Source organism: Leptinotarsa decemlineata, unplaced genomic scaffold (assembly GCF_025532065.1).
Source record: "Leptinotarsa decemlineata unplaced genomic scaffold, Ldec_3_MD MMD2_tig00026314_RagTag_RagTag, whole genome shotgun sequence".
NCBI classification, from domain to species: Eukaryota; Metazoa; Arthropoda; class Insecta; order Coleoptera; family Chrysomelidae; genus Leptinotarsa; species Leptinotarsa decemlineata.
The window spans coordinates 15,226,967-15,251,992 of record NW_027412684.1 but is presented as its reverse complement, the minus strand read 5'-3'; the positions used below and the strand labels follow the sequence as shown (position 1 = coordinate 15,251,992).

Sequence of the window (25,026 nt, the reverse complement as noted above, 5' to 3'; positions counted from 1 at the left end):
CAAGTAACTTCCTGCATATGAAAAGCAGAATGATAATAATCATTCAATTTTCTCACTATAAATTTCATTCAAGACGTGTTTTGCTACACGTGCTTCATCAGTTGGACTGATGAAGCTACTGTAAATTATTATCATAAATACTGTTATTAATTTTCAAAAAGTTATTTCTTATTCAGCTGTCAATGTCCAAGCTTGGCCTTGCAATTGAGGATTACTGAAATAATCCAATACTCATGAATATTGGGCTTTGGTGATATAGAGGTGGGTTTGAGAAAATAAAAATTCAAATTAAAAACATCTATATATTTTTAAAAAATGTAAAAGTATAACACTTATTCTATTACAAATCATGTCAAATCTAACGGCAGATACCGACTTGAAAAATAAAATGCATTTTGTAAATCTAAAAAAAAGATGAACCAAATTTCTCCAACAGTATGATTCTGGAGAAATATTTTTTTTCAAATAACGAATCAACTGCACCATAATGAACAGAAAATATTTTCAACAAAGACATCATATCAACCTGTTTTGTAACAAAATTATATAGATATGGTCACAGACTAGTAAATGGTGGAAAATTATGTCTTTGTCAATTGGTGAAACTCTATGATCTCAAAATAGCAAAACTATTTTCTTTGAGAAGTCTTCAAATTATTATTTTCATTCTACGTGCTGCTTCAGACTTTAAATATCTTGAACAGCTCGAGAATTAAAAACGGCTCCATATTCTTTGAAAAACTTAAATGTTTTCAATTCTGGAACAATGTATTATTTGTCAGGAGCAAATAATGGAATTTTCAGACAGGAGGCAATCCAAATACCAATTTTCAGTAAGGTTATTTCTCATCTTACATTACCTTCACATAAACAAAAATTTTTTTTCAATATATCCGTTTTCCCCAGACACTGAATACATTTCCATTTCCACTGCTCCTAAATACCAGAAATGTTACCTTCTTCACAACACGCATTTCACCAACCAAGTTATGGAATGCCTTGTCAGAAGGGTTTTTACTAGTCTTGAAATTCTATCTCTTGTCTTGCCACTACTTCAGCTGTAGAGGTATTCAATTAACACAAAAAGTAATGGTTTATTCGACAGCGAAGTAGTTTTTATTGTTCTACAATTTTCTTTAAGGCTGCATTAGTGTTCAAGTTATTTCCTTGAACTAGCCTATTGGTTGCAGGTGTGGGATATCTTATATCTAGTCATCAAAAATGGTTTATCATCCAGTCAATGCTAGCCTCAAATTCTCACACAGTTGAAATCTCAACACAAGTTGAAGGATTGTTCCAGTAGCGGGACAGTAGCCAGTTGGGTTGGCGCACTTTAAAAAGTAAGACCTGGTTAATCCGTTGCTCGCACAACTTCTGAAGGTCGTCATTCGGAAGGGGACGACAGTTGGTTAACGGAAAAACAGTGTTGTTTACCACATTGTGTTATCTTATTGAACTATTCATACAAATGACGAGATGATTCCTTTGTTACGTTATCATGTTTGAAATATTTTCTGTCCTACTGCATCAACCCGAAAAACTTGGTACCCACCAAGTTGACATATTGTGAGCTCATGATCGAAAACAAAAATCACATCAGGTCTTGTTAAGAATAAGGTTCTGATGCTGAGATCGTCCAGGATTGTTCCAATTCAAGCTCTGTTACTTGAGCGAGAATATTCATTTTGGCCAAGTCGATGGAATGTTGCGGTAATCTCTTCAGCCTGGCGGCTATATTTTGCATAAACTTGTCGATGTCTTCATTTGTTTCGTCCTGATCTTCTACGACAACCGTCGTGACGACCAGTCTATCGTCTTGGGCGTCGTGGGAAATGTTCGGTCTGTCGGTGCTTTTTTCTTCCGTTTCGGAAAAGACGTCGTCTTCATCGTCGTTTTGGTCGGGTTCCGTTGTTCCGGAGCTGAAAGAAAAATTGAAAAGCATAAATAACAAGCTATATTTTTTTCCATGAGTAAATTGGAATTCATGACTCAAGTGACCTTCAAGCAGCATCCCGGACCCATTTTTATTTGTTATTTTCATACTCAATTTTTCATTGGCATTGAGATCTAATCGATTTTCAATATACCCTGTGATATATCTAATGTAGAGAGGAAAATAAATAATAATAATTATATACGCTTTTAGAATTTGTCAATGTATTCTGAAAATCATGATTTACATATTAATCCCAACAAAACTGTTACAATTTGGGTCTTTCCGTTAATAGCTATCATCCCCAACATTCAAAAATCTAAACTTGGTGAGCTAAAGGATTAATTCACTCTTATATATTTACTTCCGATCCTCCAAGGCAGACGTCTCAATCAGAAAATATGTATGTAAAATAAGTGAAAATTATACTGACATTTTGTATCAACAAAAATGTTCAGTGTGTTTTCAAAATAGCTTTTTTCAAATTGAAGTTTCAAACATCAGTTTCACTTTCTTTTCGAATATGCAGATTTTTACTTCTCATACTCTCTGGGGCCTCAACAAACTATATTTTTTTGTTATAGTAAGGCAACTTCACTTCGGGATAAAGTCTTTCACCTTCTACTTCTCCATCTTAATACAAAAATGTGGGAATCTTCCAAAGAAAGGAAGGAAGCATTAATTTAAAAAAAACGACTCCATAGAATAATTCTTTTGAAACAAATACTTTTATATGAACGCTGAATTATACAAAAAATACTTTTCTTTATTCCGTTTGTAGTAGAAGGCCAAAGGCTTTCTTTCCCAAAAATATATCCTTTCAGTTTAAACTTTACTTTGTTTTGGTAGTGTTTTGAAAAATTCACGACTACAATTTCATGATTTCACATACTCCTTCTGTATCAAACATTCAACTATTGCATAATCTTTTTTGAAACTGTACCTGGTATAGAAAGATTCATTTTTATTTTGCACCTTCAGGCCAAAATCTCGAACATCAAAATAATTTGGCCAGATTTTACAAGTTTCATTCAATACTTCACACTTCTTATTAAAATCTTTCCCACAATATCATAATATGGTGCCAGATTAGACCAGGCACCATACAAGTGAAAAATGAGAAATGAAACTTTATATGGTTTTTTACCACTTTTATTTATTTAGCAATCTGGAAAAACTTGCAGCAACTCATCATCTGAAAATCTTGATCTGCCATTTCCTCTCTCTCTCTCTCATGAAACAAAATGTAGGGTGTCTCCAGAGGCCCCAACAAATTTAAAAAATATCCAGAACACTTAGTGACACGACTGTCGTCAAACTTCAACCAGTCCGTTCCGTCTTTGACCAAGGCGTAATAACGCCAGAACCACAGTGAACAATGACTGCATGCAGATTATAATAGTGGTCTGCTAGATTGAAGGGTTCGTCTATTTTGAACCTTCGTAAGAGTTTGGTGAGATTTTAAATGAATACTGAATTGAGCATTCAACTGAATGTTTTTATTCCACAGATGAATTTGAAGAGTATTTATCTCTATGAGAGATTTTCACAATTTTGAACCAATTTTGAATTTGTATTTGTTTTATTCAAAATCATTATTTTATACATATTATTTACCATTATTGAAAACTTGCTTTATCCAGTCATGTAAGCAAGTCATTCAAATTTTTTTTTGGTACAATGAATTGAACACAATCAGATACTGATATATTAATTAAGAAGGTATACTCTAGAAAGTATACCAATAAAGTCTAGAGTTTTTTTTAATATTGATAAATAATGTTTAATGTCAACAGTATTGGTACAGTCAGTATTCACATTGAATTCTAGGTCGATGAGCCTTCTGACAACATGAACTCTGTCCCAGGTTCCGTTGTCACCTCCGAAGATTATTATTATTTTTGTTTAATTTTCCTGTATCTTAACTTTGATTGGAGACATAGGTACAGACCTTGTTCCAATTTTCTTCGATCTCCTTGGATTTTTGATATTTACTTGTATGCCAATTTCCCTTTGTGATGCGTTGGGTTCTTCTCGCAAAGTGGGTGGAAGATAAATGTTTGCAGCAGTTCCCATAAAATGATATGGAGTTTTGTCAGCAACCTCTGCCATTTCAACTTTCTCTTTTTTTGGAACAAGAATTAACTCTGATGAATCGGAGTCTTTAATATTTTCATTAGAGGTAAGATTAAGATGTGGCAAACAATTTTTTTTCATACGTAATCTCATTTTGACCATTTTATGTTCCAACCAGTTCTCAGAATCTTTCTCCATCTGAAAAACGTAAATTTGTAATTTGGATAATTCATCATCATCATCAATGAAATTTATCAACATTCCAGCAAATCTTCAGAGAAAAATCAACAATATATTGAATGAGTCAGGTACCTATTAACTAAATTTAGCTTTCATTCGGAAATGTTTTCAAGTACACATTTATCTCATCTTCACTTCGAAACATACTTTACTTTTACAACTTACATTAAAATGATCTTCACAGCAAAATACATCAGGTGTTCTTGTAGAAGGAATATTCGTTCTTTTGACTGCAGCACACCATTTCTTTCTCACCTCCATTATTTTTGGAACTCTTATGAATATTTTATCTAAATCCAAACTTGTATTGGGGCATTTTGGAACGAAACATTTTTTCACGTACATGGCTCTGACAGCCTATACGCATATAGAAAACTAAAATAATATAATTATCTATTAAGAGGTGATTTCTGCAAATCTGATGAAATTCTCAGAAGGGCATAACAAGTATATAAAATGAATACTCCCATTGAAAATTGTGAACTCATAAAATGGGAATGTTTTTAAAAAAATACATTTTGAAGGTTAGAAAACATCAACAGCCAAATTTCAATTACTAGTACACTTATATGTCAATTTGTTGTAGATGTTTTCTAACCTTCAAAATATAGTTTGCAGAGATCATTATATTTTAAACCTTTACCAATTCACTTTAGGAAAATAACATTTAAAAACTTACCTTCACATTTCAAGATATATAAGTGTAAATAACTACCATTTTAACAGAAATAGCTAGCTTTCAGGTTTTGACACTAAATCATAGAAGAATAAATAAATAAATAATAAACAAATAATAATACGTCACAGCAAAAAGTAAAAATCATAAAAGCGCTACGAATACACATAGAACTAACATCTAGTGAACTGAAATCTCATAGCTAAAGACCGTCAGATGGCAGCATACATGCTCTGCACTGAATCCTTAACAGTGGCATCGAAAATTGCATAGCCGTATCCTGAGGATGGGACTTCATAAAAATAAAGTAACGTATTCTGTATAATTATATAAATAAGGAGGAATATTGAAGAGAAACTCATCTCGACTACCAAAATTTATCATTTTTATATAAATATAACAAATTTCAAATGTCAAAACTAACAAAATTGACTATACCAACCGGTTATATCTTAAACACCATTCACAAATAAACTTCACTGTTGTAGTGACTGTGTCACCATTAAAGTCGGCAACATATGGATTTTTTTTTAAATGATAGATCCATAGTAAATTGTACTTTGTGGTTTGTTAGACCAAACATAACACAAGCACTTTTCACTATTAGTCAGTGCCTATAAAAATGGACAATTCTCCACAGAATCCACATTTTAAGAAGTTGTTTCTTTGCAATTTTATAACCACATACCAAATTTCATTGATCTAAGACGAAACTATTTCTGCCATTTATGATAAATGAGGCATACCTACATTTAGAAAAAAATCAATATATTCCGTTCATATTTACTTCTTCGTAAGCAACGTCATGTGGATTATTATGACAATTTTTATTATTTGGAGCAAAATCGTTGCAAAACCTAAGTTTTTTTAAGGTTTTTTGAATTCCAAACTTTTATTTAGTGAAAACAACTGTAAAACTGAAAACAATTCAAATGAAATAACCAGTCGTAAATTTTGAGTATATTTTTTCCATATACTTTCGAGACTATTTTTAGAAATAACCTAAGGAAAAAATATCGCTTAAAGCTCAAAAATATTACTTGTTTTTCAAGAAGAATCAGTTGAATCACATGACCCTGATATCCGAATGAAATTTTTGAATTGAATACAACTACCCAGTCAATGAACTCGATTAATTTAATAAATAGGTGGGCCGTGGCAAACAAAATATTATATCTCTTGTATTGTCAAAACCACTGAGTTATTATAAATGTTTTTGTTTTACAACTCAATGCATTTACATTATATTGAAAGTTATTTTTAGTTACTGTGTATAAGAGTTTACTATAATCACGAGTTTTGAGATGAATTAGAAATTGAAAATAACATTCATTTGGTAAATATTCTATAGATAGAGATACTTTTATTTTGAAAAATGCCACTCCCGGAAACCAGGTTCATGATGTCACTTACCTTCCGTTTATCTGAGTATGGTTTCTTATCTTTTCGAGAAATGATAGGGGTTCGTAGAAGGTCCACTGCATATGACGGTTCCCGTTTTTCAAATGCCCCCTCATATAATGGTCCCTTAAATTTCTCCACTTCATCCGGCATTCTTTTACTGAAAAATTCGTTAGTGTTTTATGTATTTTTTGATAAAAATCATGTTTAAGAATGTAAACACGTGAATTTGTTCTGTAGAGAAAACTGTGCATGAAAATCCTGATACATAATTATCGCACTAGCATACTAAACATCTTTTGGATTTATTGGTTATTGTGAAAAGTTGGTACGATATATGTTACAACGAATGTTCATTATGGCAGTAATACATTCCGATATCAATTCTGACGCTCGAATTCTGAAACCAGATGTCGATCACTTCGTGATTCCCCCAGATAATTTGTTCACACCTGTAACAACGCCGGAGCGAACCGGAATATACTTGGACAAGAACGCGCTTATGTGTTTATTCGTGCGTTTATGTGGGACAAATAATAATAATAATATCGGAATGGTACTGGATACAACCTGTAAAGTCGTCAGGAATTCGGATCCCCTTCTCTGCATGGTCCGTGACCATGAGAGAGCAGGAATTGGAGCATTTCTCTTTAGGGCAGCTGTCCGAGCAGCTGATGAACTCTCTATAGTTTTCGACACTGAACGAGGTGACCACAACTCAGTCACAGAGTTGGAACCCGTTCAGCAAAAAGCTCAGATAAAAGCCGCAGAGAGCACCTTACTTCTGCGGAAACACAAGGATAAGCCAATGCATGGGGTCTTCTTCAATAACATTGGAGACCTTGGCTTATCAAAGCGCCTGACGTTCGCTTTTCTCAGGTCACCCTCAGGACCCTCAGGTTCATACAAGCTAATAAGCCTGATGTAGTCCTCGATCACCAGAGCAAAACGATATTTGTCGTGTAGCGTTCAGCTCCTGGCGAGACAAATCGTCAGAAAAGAGGAGGAAAAACGGATAAAATATCGAGATTTTCTCTTCGATATCCGCAGACTCTATCCAGATTACTATGTCAAGATGGTTGTTCTGATTATTGGAGTCCTTGGTGGAATGGTGGAATGTTCCCCATGGTGTGGGGAACAAGCCATATGGTATACAGCATACGAATCGCATGCAAGCATTTTGTATACGTTGTAACTGCCGCTTGTTATATTGCGGCAAAAAATTGTAATACACCGAACAACAATACTCGATATGTGGGTAAATAAGAGTTTTAACTATCCCGAGTTTCATTTCTTCTGATATGTATATAGCGATTTGAGTTTGAAGAATGATACTTTGAAAATGTCTGACATATTCATGGAAAGACAAAGAGCTATCTGTGGTTACGCCAAGATTTTTAGCACTGTTTGTCCAGTCCATGTCTGCGTCATCGAGAGTGAGCCTAAAGTTACACTGAGTTTCTACTATTTGTCTTTGAGACCCTATGCATAAAGCCAAAGTTTCATTTGGATTGATTTTCAGTACATGATACTCCGAGTATAGGAATGTTTCGTGCAAATCTGTGGTTATATTGGCCACGCAACTTTCCTTATCGGTGTTATGAGAAGACAAATATAACTGTATATCATCTGCGTATAGAAGTACTTGACAATGTGATAAGAAAGTGGGGTAATCAAAAATAAACACTGAAAACATCAAGGGCCCTAAAATACTTCCCAGCGGTACACCTGAGATTGTTACTTTTAGAGATGACCATGCGTAATCATCCAGTTTGACCCTCTGTGATCGGCCTGTGAGATAGCTGGTCATCCATTTAAGAGAAATCCTATGAACTTGAGCTTGCTGATGAGTAAATCGAAATTAACTAAATTGAAAGTTTTACTTTGATCAAGCAGTACTAAAATGGTAACTTTTGCTTGATCTCTGAATCTCGCAAGATAGTCGATTACTTTCAAGAGGGCGGTGATATATGGGAGCTGATCAAGTTACGTCAATATTCAGCTGTATAAGAGAAAGTGAGAAGTAGCTGAGACGTATATCATTACAAAACACCACCTCAATTGTAAACAATGATGTGATGCCATCATGTGATGGTATCATTTTATTATAAAATAATATTGTAATACTTCGAATCGTGCAAATCGATTTTATATATAGTATTACGATGAATTATTTCATTTACGAATGTGCTAATTTGAGAAGAGGAAAAATGGCAACTATAGTAAAACCAATAATGATTGAGAGTAAAGCGCGTTGTCATATCTACATTTTACGTTACCAGTTTATAGCAGAATCAAAATATAGTAAGCAGTAGAGTTGTAGGTTGTGGCAAATTATAGATAATACACAATACTAGTACGATTAAAAGGTATTATTTATGACAAAAATCAGTAATGAGCTTGTAATGAGTAATACTTATACATTTCCTGATTACTGATCAGTTAAAATTCATTATTTTCTGTATAGTGTTATATATTTATTACAACTAGTGGCAACGCTGTACGCAACGATATTTCTGTCTTTGTCACTTTACCGTAACTTCCATCTCATCGTTGCAGTCCTCACTAATGTACTTGCAGCCATGAGCGTATTATTGGTTTGTGAATTATACAGAGTGAATTGTACGTTTTACAGTTAAGTTAGTCAGCAATCGACGTGTTGTGATAACAATTGGTGAAAATAATAGTGCTAATAAGTGTTTAAGCGTTACATAATTATATTTCTACACCGTTCTCAAACTGCTCAAAAAATGGGAGACATGGTCGGGCCTTCCACGTCGAAAAAGGTAAAACGGTCGGAGTCTCGGTCAGTAAGAGAAAAACAAATTGTACTGCGAGTATTTCACTGTCTTGAAAGAGATCATCAGCCACCAAAAGATGACTTTGTGCATATGTGCTGTAATTGTACGTGTGTACCTCCGAATAACCAACCGGGCATTTCTACATCATTAAGTTCCACAATTACAAAAGATAAATTAGTTGATATGTGCTCTGATTATACCGGTGTACCAAAATCATCGATTTACAAAATACTAAGAGAAGCAGAAATTCATGGGGACGTACAAACGGCAAAAACTAGTAGAGGACGAAAAAAAATCACAGTTGATGAAGAAGCCAAAACCAGTATACGCAGAACAATTGACAGTTTCTTTTTCAGAAATGAGCTGCCCACACTACAAACAGTTCTGGAGGCACTTAGCGATCATGAATTGGTCCCAAAAATGGGTAAAGAAACTTTTAGGAAACTTGTACACGAAATGAAATTTACGTACGGAAAAGTTGACAGGAAAAGCATTCTCATTGAACGTCAAGAAATAATAGCATGGAGAAGAAAGAGAAAGAAAGAGAAAATTGACGAATTTCGGAAGCTCAAAAAAAATTGTACTTCATGGACGAGACATGGGTTAACCAAGGACATACGGTCAAAAAAGTATGGCAGGATGGTAATATAACAAGTGCACGACAAGCCTTTATTGAAGGTTTGTCAGTTGGGTTAAAACAGCCATCTGGAAAAGGTAGTCGTCTGATAGTTACGCATATAGGAAGCGACAGTGGATTTTAACCAAATGGTGAATTATTATTTAAATCTAAGAAAACAGGCGACTATCATGAAGATATGAATGCGGAGGTGTTTGAAAAATGGTTTGAAGGCATCATTCAACTTGTGGAACCTGGGTCTGTCATCGTCATGGACAATGTCCCATACCATAGTCGACATTTAAAACCATTACCGAAACAATCATGGAAAAAAGCAGCAATTCAAGAATGGTTAATTAATAAGAACATCCAATATAACAAAGATAGTTTAAAGGCAGAACTACTTCAGCTAACAAAATTACACACAGACACATATAAAAAATTCGCAGTGGATGAAATGGCGTTAAGTCGTGGAATTACAGTTTTAAGGTTACCACCATACCACTGTGAATCAAACCCAATAGAGTTAATCTGGGCGCAAGTAAAAGGATATGTGGCACGAGAAAACAGAACATTTAAATTAGTTGACGTGCAACATCACCTACAAGAATCTATTCGAACTGTTTCTGCAGAAGACTGGAAGAAATGCATGCAGCATGTTTTAAAAGAAGAGCAAAAAATGTGGGACGTAGACAACCGTATTGAACACAATATTGAACCAATCATAATTCACTTTGATGATAGCGGTAGCAACAGTGACGAATCTGAGGTTGAAGATTAGACGAAAATTTGTACATTTACATTTATATTATATTCTATTATCAAAAACTTGTAATTTGTATTTTCTAGTACCCCTGACGACGAGTTTAAGAGTTTGCTGTCAACTGGGCTTACTTCTACTCTCAATCATTATTGGTTTTAGTATATAATAACGTTACCCATTTTCCTTTCCTATGTTACGCACCTTGATTAGTGCGCCACCAATGTAATGGAATATTTAGTGTTTCAGCGATTACACAGTTTGTCAATCCGCCTTACAATTATGAGTTCTGTGGAATATATTAGGAGATGCCGATATGTCTAATGTTGATAACCACCCACGAATTATTCTAACTGCGGCAACACTGTCTGGGTATTGTTATGATTATGTGTCCATAGTCAGCTGATGAATTCGATAAACAAATAGTGTATTTCCGCTTGACCCAGTTGAAAGTATTTTCATAGGTGTTGAATTCGCTTTACTTTCAGTTTAACCGCAGAGTTGAAAAGTACAATATTGTGGAAATATAGTAATTAATAAGGTATCTAACCAACGAGCAAGGTCGCTGTTAAGATAACGACTCAACCAGACTTATACTAACCATTACCGGCTTCAGAGTATATTACGAAACAACATCGTTATCAAAATGTATTTTAGTAATTATCAACGCACGTACTATGTGTTCGTGTCAACTTCCACCATAAAAACTAACCTGTCTTTCCGAGCACAGCTGCGATTTCTTCCCACGACCGTTCTCTGATGATTTTACATTTGTAATTTTTGTGTAACGGATCGTACAGAGATCGGTATTCTCTTATAGTGTTTATCAGTAGCATGTATTCCTCCTTGGTGAACCTTCCTGCCATCTTGTTCCGGTGTTAAGGGGTCTTACGAAGAACGGATCGATGAAAAACGCTTCGATTACACGTACGTCGCAACGCAACGTGGCCACCGAGCGGCCGCAACTGTCATTATCTTCTACACGCAAGCAGGTTGAACAGGCGACGCGCATGCACATGATCTGTCGCCGTGATTACTCCGAGGGTAACTCGTTGCCTAATTTTTCAAAGCAACACTAACGATTCAGCGTCGGTTCATGCATCGGTTAAGTACATAGACTCGTGCACATATATATTATAAAAATTTGAGATCAAAGAGTGAATTTATCGAAAACTGTTTCATATAAGAGTTTTAGGTATCCAGTATATAGGATATTCAGTAGACGTGTGGCGAATCAAAGTTGAGTTTTTCCAATGGAATGACATATATTGCTTTCCACATTTATATTCCGTCAGAAAAAGTTCTTTTCAAATATATAAGATTGTATGGGATTATACCGAACGGCTCAAAAGTTATCACGTTGAAAAATGTATCTATTCATCCGTCCCCGTTTTGAATGAAAACTGATTCAAAAAGAGTTCTTTTTGTCTGTTTAACGAGACGGGTGAAAACTCTTGATACATTTATTTTTCTCAGAAAAAGAAAAAAAGAATTTGACTGAGATACTGGAAAATTCAATGTGTGAAAACTATATTGTCCTAATCAATTTTGTTTTCAAGTAAACGTTATATTATTTTATAAATTTCACGTTGTAATCCCGAATAAACTGAGTCTTCTCAACAGAATGTCTTTACAAACATTTCTTTTTTTCATATCACCAAAAAGGTTGATCACCTGAAAAAATATTAATTTGTCTCGAATGTATTCCAATTATTGAAAAATTCGTCAAAAGAACTCGATGAATTGATATCTAAAACTTTTATGCAGAACATTTTTTGATAACTCCACTACATCTCATACTTCTGATAGCTCACTGTACATAATACACACACTGTACATAATTAGCTAGTGCATAAACTTTGTCACTGAAAATTAAAGATTTAACTGTTTTAGACGGACGACTAGTTTTGTTTAAAGAAACAAATAAAAAGTTATTTTAGTTTCGAAAACAAACTCGAATTCTACCAAACAGACAGAAACTAGTCTGAGTCGCATGTTTTGTTGTAAACTGTTTTCTATCGTTTCCACTACACGAACAACATTCTTCAACTGCCTATTACTTTTTTTCGCTCATGTTCTACAAAGAAAAACTTAATCTTATCCTTGTTTGAAATGAACAACAATATTACAAATCAATGAAAATAGCCGCAGACATTTTAGGTTCCGCGATGTTTTGGGAACAAGAGTTACCTTGCAACGTCAATTATTTCGATTAGTGGTGCGGAGGCATGTTTCTTCGTGCACCGTATTGATAGGTAAATTTCAAACTGGTCTTCATTATCGTCTTCAACGACATTTGTCTCAAGTTCTTCCATGATTTCGGGGTCAAAGGTTCCATCTTCGTTAATGTCGCTCTGATATGGTAGAGCATTGAGACAAGCTTGCCCATTACATTGGCCACAAGCTAAAGAGCATTGCAAGCCCGCTTTCCTGCATCCGCATCGCGAACCACAACCACTCTTGCAGTTGCAGAAAATTGTATTTAGCAAATCTTCTGGAGAAGGTGGTAAAATTGTCATGATAGGCTCCAGAAAATCGTTTCGCATTGCCCAACCCCATACCTGGGGTTCCAAATCATGTCCTAACCAAGTTTGAACTTGGTTGAAACACGGTTGAAATGTTGATGAGCAGCTGCTCTTGTTGGTGGAATATTTGAAAGCTGCACAGGTTTATTAAGTTTTGTAGACTTGACGTAATGCATATAACGAAGATGATCGAGACTTTTCACAGATTTCGGAGCATTATAGACTGCCAATTAGGTTTGAGTTCCACTCTCTAATAATCTCTGGGCCGAACAATTTTCTTCCTCAAATGCTGCAGCTATATAGTTCATCCAAATTTGTCAGTTTCTCAAAAATGCATGAAGAAAATGATAAAATATAATATAATAGTTAATAAAAATTGACAAATATTTATAATCATTGATTTATCGATAGTTCATCAACTATATATGGCGCGTTTTCGACCGGAGGCACCGGTTGACATGAAGTGATGCTGTGACCGCGCGCTCTCCGCCCTCTATCTCGAAAACGATTCACCGTATAAAAATTTTTTTTAAGCAAAATTTGTAGAGAATTTTGTATTTTACAATATTGATAATAAATACAAATAGCAAAAAACCCATAGGAAATGAGATATTTCCAAAAAAAGCGCAAAAAACCGATTTTTGTGACCTTTGACCTTGAAATTTAATAGTTGCTTACACCCTACATACGTAGGTTTTGAGACAACTTTTAGGGAGTCAATATACAAGTATTTACAGACTTACAGCTGGGTATCTCGAATTCCGAGATTCTTACCTAATTTAAGCTTAAATGACTGGATTATAACAACTTTGTAGGTATAGGTTAGTCTATATACAAAGATAACAACAAAGAATATAAAAAACCACTTGCAATAAATGCTATATATAATTAGTCTATATAAATAAATGTATCTTCTTAATAACGATACTTATATAAAGCATTAACAATATCTACTTAACTGAAGACATCATACATTATTTGCATTTGGTCAATTATTGTAGTTGGGTTTCAAGTTGTCTATTGATATGGAAATGAAAAATCTTATCGAATATTGAAAAAAACTCTTTCAGATGTGGAAATCACACACACAAACAAATAATTTCCAGATGCAAATGGGTCTTCCAATATAAAAAAATAGTTATTTGCATGTCCTGAAAAACGAAAGAAAATCATACCTCCATCAAATGAGTGAGAATAATCAGTATTTGACATTGCCTCATCTTCATCTTTGTAAGCTTTTTCCAAACTTGGAGCTTCCTCATCTAATTCAAGTTTCATCGCCAATGGGTCCATATCAGTTTCCTTATCGAAAGATTCCTCGATCATACAGATTTCTGATTCTTCTTCAAGTTCACCCTGACGTAGGGGTTTTACGTCCCCACTTGTATGAGCATTTCCCGATGTCGGTATATCAACTGTTGAAAATATAATTTTTAAGTTTAGTACGAATATGTAATGTAACTTCCAGTTACAAATGAAAATGTGGCTTGAAAATTCCTTGACCTTACAGATCTATATAGTAATTAGCAAATGCGGCAAGTAGTCCAAAAACCGTTCATATTTAGGGATATTGTCTCATATTATAATAGAATTATAATCTGTGACTGAATGGAAGGAATTTCCAAGGTCGTTATCGTTGTTCGATTTATTAAGAACCGTTATTCTTACCTGAACGAATTGTTGGGATTGCATCTTTATTTAGGCGGTTTTTTTTGGTTGATTTGAAATATTTCTCATCGAAGTGAAGATGACACAACCTCATGTTTTTGTAACATTTTTCCGGAGGAACATCAACAACACACTCCACGAATTGCTTCCACTGCGTGCATCTAGAGAATATATAAATATAAATAACAACAATCTTTATTGGTCTCGAGAAACATTAGTGTTTATAGTAAGGATCTTGACCAATTGAAAAATACAAATGAATATAGGTATTAAATAGATTGAAGCAGAATTTGATAAGAGACAAAAAAGAGGTAGTTTAGCAAACGTTTATTTCCTTTGGGTTTTTTTATATTATTGGGTTGGTTGTTGTAATATAAAACTTCAGTATAGAATACAAATTTCTTAGTTTTGGGTTGCTAATTATGAAGTGTGTCAATCGAATGAAATTCTAATGTTTTTTGTTATTGATGACAGAATCTAAAAATAGACATATTTTATATTTACAGTAGATTATCTGGAACATATAAATAATGGAAAGTAGGCTCCAAAAAAGGTTATTCGAATAAACATTTGATACTTGGGTTTTGCAGAGATTTCAGTAGAAGTAATTTTTTTCCTACAGATACAAATCAAAAACTTGATGTGGTGCAACAACTATTTTCCTTTGTGGATTTCCAGTGGAACTCCGATTATTTTGAGGCATATACTATTCGTAAAGTTCAATTTTATCAAATTAATTTCATAAAAAAAGTCTGCGTATCAATAACCCCACTGTATATGGTCTATATCAATTTATTTTATGATTTTCGTTATATTTTCATTTCTTCAATCTTACATATTGAATACTTGAAAAACATACCTTTTTTCGTCAAGTGGAAATCGAAAAAAATGAATGTCGACATCACCCTGCAAATTACAGCAACCCACAGCTCGACACTTGCTCATTTTGAATCTAGACACACATTTCTCACAAACACAAAACCACCACTTACAACGACTTACTCTCTAATAATATATTCCGCCTCAACTTTGCTCGCTTGGTAAACGCCTCAGATTCAGGTTGCGCTGTAGTTCAGCCGCGCATAAAATTCGAGGTGCGGAATCTTGACACAAATATGGTGGAGAGTGAATTTACTTGTGTTTACTCCTATACGGTGCGGTGGTTCGTGCAACACGTCACACTGATATTGTTAGTTGTCTAGCCCACAGGTTTTCGGTACATAGAGGAAAGATAGTAGTCATTATCCTTACATCGCCATATTGTAAATATTTATCCTATCGCGAGAAATGCTTGCATTTTAATAGGATTAATCATGTATCCAAATACACGTTTTCTCAAACAGCGGATTTTAAAAATCAGTAAAGAGTTTAATATAAGGTTAGTTACGCCTTTGAACAAGTTGCAAACCAAATTTTATGTAAAAAAAGTTATTTTTTTTTTAATAAAAAAAGCGTGATTCTCAATGATAATAGCACCGCCCTCTGTAAAGTAGTTTGTTGTGCATATCCATCATTTGTATAACAATGTAACTTACTTTGTTTTAGCGCTGTTTATTCATCAGTAATTTTTTTTATCGTTTGTTTCTGGGTACGCTTCATCAATCATAAAGCTATGTCCTTCAGAATTGCGATTGTCAACCTTATGATATACGATACCGATGCTTCAAAAAAAAATCAGGAATACCCGAAATACGGACAACGATTAAATATTGATTTTTGGAAAAATAATCTGTTGTGAAAAATGATTTCGTATATTCAAAAACAGCGCATTTTCATTCAGCCATTCCTTCAATCGATCTCTGGTGCACAATTCATAAAACAAGATGACCTTTTTCATTCATTTATGACATTAATGATATACCAAATCAATGTAAATAATTGAAATCTTATCAAATATTTATCTTATAAAGTTTATTCCTGAAATGTACTTCTTTATCATCGCATCCATCGCTGTAGTATTCATCAGCCTCTTTAGCTCAGTGGTAGAGCACTGGTCTCGTAAACCAGGGGTCGTGAGTTCAAACCTCACAGGAGGCAAGTCTTTTTTTTGTTTTTTGTCGTCGTCTCATTAAATTTGTTTCGACTTTTGTGTCTTGTGAAATTTTATATTTTTGGCTTTATTTTGAATGAAAGAAATATTTTTAATGACTTTTCGATTGTCAAAGAAGCTTCGTAATGTGGGAATGTTTCACAGTAATGGTACCACCAAGCCATCCAATAAGAAAAATGTCATTCTCTTTGGTGAAGTATCCTTTGGAATTATTGGGCATATACTATGGAACGGTGTTACATTTTCTGAATTATTTTGTACAAAATCGGCAACACCAGAAGAACTTTCAAAGTCTGGAGGTGGAGTTGGTTTACAAGTATTTGGCCAAGTTGGTGGTGTATAAGGTACAACGTTTGGGGCGGGAATATGAACAGGGTTAGTATTGACAATTATCTCCCTTATCGTAGATAAAGTTAAATCAGATCCACTTTCATTGTCAGTTGCAACGGGGACATTATCTGCCAAGTCTTCGTCATCGAAGGCGTCAATCTCAGATTCGCAATCAGACGGTATAGGTTCTACGTCTTCATCCACAATAGTATCAGGTCCTTCAATCTCGTTGTATAATTCTTCTAAAGTAATTTCAACTAAATTGAAAGGTAATTCATCCTTTCTGAGCCTCTCCATGTTGCTGGAAAAATGACATCATAACAGTTTCTACCAACACGGTGGTACACGAAAGGTACCACAAAAATAAATTGTTTATGTTTTACTTGTAATGTAATATTTTCAGTTTTGATGCTAATGACACTTACTTTAAACATTAGCTATGCAATTTTCCTCAATTATTGCAAAAAAAACTAATTTTTTTCATACAATAAGACCACTAAACAAAGCACATCAGTAGAACGTACAAAGTTTTGAGGTTAGTGGCTACAACACGCGACCAAATCTGTAACCAACTGTTGTGAATTGCAAAACTACAGTGGTTCTAAAAATGAATCACTGCAACCAGAGCAATTCCTCTGTTGAGAAGGTCGTACACTTCATTTACCACCGCCACCAAACGTGGTGGTGCATGGTGGTTTATTCTATGCACCGTGGTTGCCTAAATTAAGCACCACGAACACGTTTGTTAGAACTACTTTTCATTTGTTATACAAGGTGATCAAACGAAACACGCGTCAAGGTGTTGAAAATAACGCTTTGGTGTTGAGAGTATACTCCAGTAATATTCACATAATTCCTAGTTTGTTAGTCAATTTTGGTTTTAGGTTAGGGTGAGATGGGTAAGATTTAGCCAAAGCCTCGGTAGATAATAACATTTTCCTGAGGTGTGTTAAAGGGCACGACAGGAGTAAAGGTAATCGCGGAACTAGCCAAATGTTACACCCATGTCCAATCCCTAAAGAGATGAGATGGAATCAAAGGATGCAATTTTGCCGTGATCACCCTGAGAAGCTGGAGCCGAAGAAATATCTGGCGATGACCAGGAAAAATCTACGCTTAACAGTAGGATTTCTGACTGGCCATTGTCAATTGAGGGAACACCTCAATTTGCTTTGAAGTATATACCACTATCTTTCCGATATACAAAACTAAAATGCAGTAAGTCAAGTTACTAGACTAGAATGAAGTATAACCTTACACTTTGAGGATATACTGCTCTTTAGTGTTGTATTTAGTAACTACGTAGTGGAAGTTTACTGCCTCTTACCATAGAGTGCTCTGACTAACCACCACCTGTAAGTGTTTTTCTGTCTCCTTAACCTGTACACTCTTATTTATCCATCTCTTGTTGTTGTTTGGGTAATCGAAGAGGCGTCAATGATTCAGTGCGGGAGTAGTAAAAACTCTGTGAGTGTTTGTGTTTAATTGTTTGCAACTGACTTGATTATTTATCATGACATCCAGCAATTCTACAAATTTTAGTAGAGGTATGAGGATTTTGGAAATGGCTCTCAACCAAGAAATGCTCTTGGTCTCTGATAACAATGATAGTATATTACCCCTGACTTCTAAAAAAAAAGTGAGAGCCAAAGTGCATTGACCATTAAGAGAGTCATAGTTACGACCGCACCGGGGGCCTGGGGGGCCGGTTAGGCCCCCCAGACGCACCCTGGCGTTGGATGCGATCGGGTGTGGAGGGGTGGATTTTCGGGAAATCCTTGCGGGTACCGCCCCTCACCCCACACCAACAGGATTTCGCAGGGCTTCCTCCCGCTCACCGAACCCGGAATTGCTTCCTTACATCTACTTAGTGTGGCTAACCAAGAGACAGGACCATCGGCAGCGTTCGACCGAACGTTCGTACAAGTTAACTGAGCTCTTCTTTCGCCAGAGAGTGCTCGCGTCGCACACCTGCCCCCGCCAGCCATGCCAAATCAGTTGTGAACATGGTCCCGGAAGTGGCCGGCCGGGGTCCTAAGCTCGGATACTAGTAGCTCCGTCTAATCGGGTTCCGACACCTCAAGCGTCTGCCTTGGTGCCCTCCAAGGCTAGACTCGGATACTAGAGCCCGGAAGGACCGCGAGCCCCGACACCTCGAACGCTTGGATCCGTACAGAAGCAGGCGAGGATCACGGAACAGCATAAGCCGTCCAGTGCCTCAGAATGGGGCTGCAATGCACCCATGAATGGATTACCGCAACCCGTATCCCTTTACCCGCTAGCGGAGCCGCTGCCTCTAAGAGGCCAACGTTGGAGATGAGGCTCACTAGCCTCCAGCCGCGAGCGGGCACTCACCTCCCCCCTAGAACTCATGTTAGGAAAGTTCCCTTTCCAACGTTTGATGAGTAACCGTCGAGGACTCTCACGAGCATCCTCTACCACACATCATATGTCGAAAATGTCGCGCCCATTACCCGTATAGGTGCGGGATAGGGCGGTTCATCAACAACTTTTGGGTGTACGCCGTGTGGTCTGCACCGCATACCCTTACGTTACCCCGAAGGGCACCCATGTTAGGAGCTACCTTTCCAGCGTTGGATGAGTAACCGCCGAGGGCTCTTGCGAGACACCTCTCCCATACATCTAGCTTGAAATCGGCCAACGCCTGTTGCCCGCAGATGCGGGATTGGGTGGTTGACTGATAACTTTACTGGGTGAGTGCCGTGTGGTCTGCTCCGGGGGACTGTCAAACACCCATAAAAGAGAGACAGTGATCCCCCGCCACTCACCCCAGCACAAGAGACGACTAAAAATACCTCAGGTAATGAAAAGTTAGACAATGACAAAATGGTTTAGACTTTCACGGCTGAGGTTTTCAGTGTCATTGTTTTTCGAGTTTGAAAGCCGTGGATTTTTGGAATTTCTTCCTGACGTTTCGCTGGCGCGAGTGGCTAGCTTCTTCAGAGGTTTAGCCATCATGGCTCGCTGTCCGATGACTACCTTTAAGGCTTCGCTTTAGGCAGATAGGCAGATACTGAGTTAGACAATGGTTCAGTTGTTGTTGACAATGTCTCAAATCTGGAAATATATGTTTCTAATGACATGTATCCTTCTCTTTCGCCATGTGAATGTCCGCCAGAATTACTAGACTTGGATAACTTGTCCGAAGATCCGAATTTCACCACAACTGATTTTTCAACTGAATCTGATGACTCTTTCATGGCTGAATTTCTCGACCCAGGAGAGAGAAAACGAAATAAATTATTGCACGGTGCCAACAAAATAGAGGACTCGGACGAGGGGGACAAAATAATTTTGCCCAATTTCTCAGATACTGAAACTATTACATCGAGTAAGTTTCGAAGTATTATTGAAATCCATGAAAGCTGTGGTATTGCACAGCAGAATGAAGTTACAAAACAAGGAAAAATTAGACAAAGAAAAAAATATGACAAAAGTATGGCGGAAAGAAGAAAGGAAAAATCAGAGCAAATGAGACTGAAGCGCCAAATTGTAGCCTCCTGTAATGGTTGCCCCAAAAGAAAAAAATATGACAAAAATATGGCAGAAAGAAGAAAGGAAAAATCAGAGCAAATGAAACTGAAGCACCAAATTGTAGCCCCCTGTAATGGTTGCCCCAAAAACTGTAATACCATCATATCTAAAGGGCAACGGAATGAGATGAACAAACAGTACTCCTCAATGACTAGGCAGGAGCAAAACATTTTTGTTTCTTCTAATGTATCATCATCAGAGGTCAAAAGACGTCGGACTGAGAAGGGAGAGATAAAACAGGTGTGCAGAACATTTTTCCTAACTACCTTAGGCTACAGCAAAAAAAATGACAGGGTGATTACAAACGCTATACGTGAAGGAGATGTGGCAAATATTCTGCCAGCCATGGATATGCGCGGTAAGCACCAGAAAACCCCAAAACGGACCGGGAACTTTTAAGACTCCATGTGGAATCATTTGGCCTTTGTGTATCACATTACAGAAGAGGACATGCACCCAATAAACGGTATTGACCTAAGGACATCACAATAGCAAAAATGCATGACGATTATGTTTAGAAAAATCCTGAGATGAAGTGTTCGTATGAGCTTTAGAGGAAGTTTGTGTCAAACGAAATGAATATTTCTTTTACATCCTTCACGAGGAATGTGAGACATATGAATTATTTCAGTTGCACAACGCTGATCACAAGGAAAAGTCTCTATATCCGGACTGTTCGTAGAACTATCTATGAACCATATGAAAAAAATTTATGACTTCTCTGACTTTGCCAAGTGTGTGGAGTCTTCTAATTCAAGAAAAGTGCATGTGAAAGAGATGAGACTTCAAGATTTTTATGAATGGCCAGATAATTCATCGGCATATAAAATTAAAAAACTGGTACCAAGACCATATCTGAAAGACATTGTTGAAATTGTAGCAACAAGGGGAAAACACACTTTTGGCTATAAAACAAGTTTTCCTTCTGAAATAATAGAAATGGATTTTTTGCTGCTCAAAGCTATGAAGAAATTACGGCAAGCAAACAGTGCAACAGCACCACCCATACGGCGGGAGCCTCGAGGAATCAAGTGGGATAGGAAGGTAGGGATCATTAAATTGGTGGCTCAGTAAAAAAATGCTGTAACGTTCATACCTCAAAATGAGGACTGAGGTGTATACTGCATTTTAGACTAGTAGGGCAGTATTGTGATCAGACTCTGCACCCGAATCTGCGTCACAGAAAGGGCGTACGAGCATCGTTGAACAATCTACATTCTCCACAACCGTGAAGCAAGCGGTCATTGAATCCGAGAATCGTGGTTGACCATGAATAGCAATCAATATGATATTGAGGTTCGAAAGTAAGGAGAGCGTTATTCCTCCAAGGGATCCTTTAATCAAAGGGAGCATTTTAACAAAGTAGTAGAATATGGGGAGTTGGAAGAGTAAATCTACATATTTCATCCGCTTTTCCACCCCTTTCCGGACAATATACACTTCATCCGAAGCAGAAAACTGCACGTACTTTGATGGTCGATAATGGGGGACGAGTAGTTCTGATAAATTCGGCACATCTCATTATTCACAGTGGATTCAATATTTCCCAGAGCGTAAGGCAACACCTGTGTCTCATTAATACCTTAGAAACGCCTTTAATGCTCCGTTGAATCGACGAGTAAACTGCCAGCAAATACATAAGGTGCCACAGGCCTGCATGAAGTGCAGGTGAACCTCATTACCACTCGACTACGGAAGGAACAAGGTGTTGAAGTCACCATCCTGACAAGCCATGGCAAATTCCTCGATTATCGACTGAAGCTCTCTTGATCTGAGGATGGCGAAAGATATATTATTGGATAAGAGGTCTTGAACGTTTTCGAAGAAGATCCCGTTCATCGGCTTATCATTATGAAGCCGCATGAGTGATCCTTGTGGATTTTTGTCTGTGTTTTGCGAAAATTCTTCCAACTTGGTGACACAGTTGTTATCACCTTGTGAGCCTTGTTCATCAGCCACCTAGCCAGCCTTGAAAAGAAATGCCCCAATTCCTGCTTATTCATGATCGAGGAACATGCTATAGAGCAGTGGTCGCCAACCTGTCGATCGCGAGCTACCGGTAGCTCGCGGAGGCAATTCTGGTAGCTCTTACAACGATTTTAATTTAAAAAATACAAACTGCAAAAATCAGAGAAGCTTCCGAAAATTCCACATAAAAATATATTTGTCATAATATAGAAATGGAGCGGCAACGTTGCGGTGAGCGATCTGCCGCTGACGCCATCAAGCTAGAATCGGGTAGAACCGACCAGCCGTACCAGCGCGTTAGTGTTCGAGAACGATCTGGATTGCTTTGAACGGGATAAATACGCACGGCGCGGCGACATTGCGCTTAGTTTAAAACTGAATTATGCAAGCAGTTGTAAGAAGATTATGACACATCCACTGAAAGGACACACTACTGGACATGAGTTGTCCAGTTATTTCTTCCGAGAAAATTCCAATATCGAAAATGGTAGGCTTGACAAGCGATGGCGCTCCAGCTATGGTGGGTTGTGATAAGGGTCTGGTGGCGTTATGTCGTAAAGATGAAACTTTTCCGTAATTTCTCTGTTATCACTGCATTATCCATCAGCAAGCATTATGTGGAAATTTCCTGAAACTAAACAACGTTATGAAACGGGTGGTGAAAATTGTGAACAAGATTAGAGCTCAAGCGTTACAAAGAAGATTATTCAGAACCTTGGCCGATGAAGTTGACTATCAATACGGGGACCTACTCCTTCACTCTGAAGTCCGATGGTTAAGTAGAGGACGGGTGCTGAAACGTTTTAATGATGTCCTATCTGGCATAGTTCAATTTTTCAAACAACGCAATGAACCGACTCCGGAACTAGAAAATTCAATCTGGCTTAGAGATTTTGGTTTTCTCGTGGACATTACAGAGAAATTAAACGAACCTAATTTGCAGCTTCAGGGGAGAGACAAAGAACTAGCGGAAATGATTTCTGATATAAAAGCATATTTATCAAAAAGCTGGAGTTTTGGGAACAAAACCTAATTAACAGCGATGCCAAGCATTTTCCTATTCTTTCAGAAAAAATATCTCAAAATCCATTAGAACCCTATGACAACAAATATCATGTAGAAATAATTTCTACCCTGAAGAATAACTTCAAAAATAATTTTAAGGATTTCAATGAAATGGCTTTAGTAGCGCAGTTTGTTGTTTCACCCTTTATAGAAATTGATATCCTACAGTTTGCAACTTGTGTTGATTTAGCCTTAAAATCGTTAGTCTCAAGTACTGAATGTATCTGGCCTATTGTAAGTAAAGACAAATATTCAGTTCTATGCCGTGTTGCCTTGAAAATGAAAGCATTATTCAGTTCAACCTATTTGTGTGGATCTTCTTTTTCCAATATGAAGTTTATTAAGAACAAATTTCGCAATCGACTTACAGATGAACATTTGGATAATTGTATTCGAATGGCTGCATCAAATTATACTGCAAACATTAAAAAAATTATCGATGAGTCTGAGTGTCAGCCTTCTCATTGAACGTGCTTTTTTATTTTTCAATGTTTATGTTCATGATAGTGCGTTACTTTTTTGTTGTTATTATTAACTATTTTTAAATCATACGTTGTGGTTGTGGCTGGATAAAAGTTTGTGCTTATTTTTCAATTTTGATAGGTAGGAATGTAGCTATGAACAAGTACGTACTAGTAATATTGATTATTTTGTTATTAATTTATTATTAGTACCTATGTATTATGTATTACCAGTTAAATAGTAAAATAAATACATATAATGATAAATCAACTGTGGATTATTTCATTTACGTTGCGTTACGTGGCTTCCGTGTGGGTAGCTCGCTGTTTATTCCAAAATTAACAAAGTAGCTCAACACATTGAAGAGGTTGGCGAACACTGCTATTGAGGATATCCGAACTCCTGATGACTTCAAAGGCTTCAGTCACAATCATTCTGTTATGTAAACACTCCAAATTCATAAATCCACGGCCTCCAGTTGTCGGAGAATAGCTACTTCCTAGTTCACTTCGCCACAAGAATACAGTAAGATAGGAACAGCAAGCATATTTTCAGCAACAACTTTGTTCTTCTCCATTATTATGAAGTTCAAAAATCGCAAAGTTCTGAATCTGTCCCGTATAATGTCCACATTAAAAGTTATTCTTCTGTGTTGTCCGTCCTTTCTCAAATCACATTTATAGTCCGTTCATAATTTGTCGATAGCACAAAATGAGGGCCCAAGTTATAAAACGGTCGTAAAACTCGTAAAATCATAGGCGGAGGTTCCTGAGGTGTTTATTCATTAAATATAAAGCTTCAGTTTATATTCGAAACTTGCCTTGAAAGGGTGAAGTTGTTACGAACGAAAATAAATTTTGGTTTGGTACATTTTTTAATCGCATTTAATTTACGGCTCGT

The 25,026-nt window shown here is 36.5% G+C and overlaps 2 protein-coding genes and 1 non-coding gene across 4 annotated transcripts in view; 2 read left to right on the top strand and 1 right to left on the bottom strand.

The window, feature by feature from the left end:
- Positions 1-25,026, top strand: part of LOC111512496 (uncharacterized) — a 208,887-nt gene that overhangs the window by 8,752 nt on the left and 175,109 nt on the right. The window lies entirely within an intron of this gene.
- On the bottom strand, positions 283-15,712 carry LOC111510208 (uncharacterized). 2 transcript variants are annotated; one of them, XM_074181753.1, is made up of 5 exons: positions 15,556-15,712; positions 14,697-14,857; positions 14,204-14,443; positions 6,339-6,486; positions 283-1,919 (listed from the first exon to the last, which is right to left on the bottom strand). In XM_074181753.1, the coding sequence occupies exons 1-5, from the start codon at positions 15,639-15,641 to the stop codon at positions 1,607-1,609; spliced, it is 948 nt and encodes a 315-aa protein (XP_074037854.1). In that variant the 5' UTR covers positions 15,642-15,712; the 3' UTR covers positions 283-1,606. The 2 variants fall into 2 exon arrangements, with proteins under 2 accessions (XP_074037854.1, XP_023021875.2); XM_023166107.2 differs by lacking the exons at positions 6,339-6,486; positions 14,204-14,443; positions 14,697-14,857; positions 15,556-15,712 and adding exons at positions 3,885-4,207; positions 4,415-4,624; positions 4,929-5,100.
- Positions 16,662-16,733, top strand: TRNAT-CGU (transfer RNA threonine (anticodon CGU)). Its single transcript has one exon. It is a non-coding gene; the product is annotated as a tRNA-Thr (tRNA).

What these genes read in the sequence shown, in the direction of transcription:
- LOC111510208 (XM_074181753.1), bottom strand. Translation starts at nt 15,641, where the DNA reads ATGAGCAAGTGTCGAGCTGTGGGTTGCTGTAATTTGCAGGGTGATGTC. An exon ending in AATCCCAACAATTCGTTCAG is followed by an intron (nt 14,444 to 14,696) that starts GTAAGAATAACG and finishes TATTTTCAACAG; the next exon opens with TTGATATACCGACATCGGGA. An exon ending in TTCTCACTCATTTGATGGAG is followed by an intron (nt 6,487 to 14,203) that starts GTATGATTTTCT and finishes CGAATTTTTCAG; the next exon opens with TAAAAGAATGCCGGATGAAG.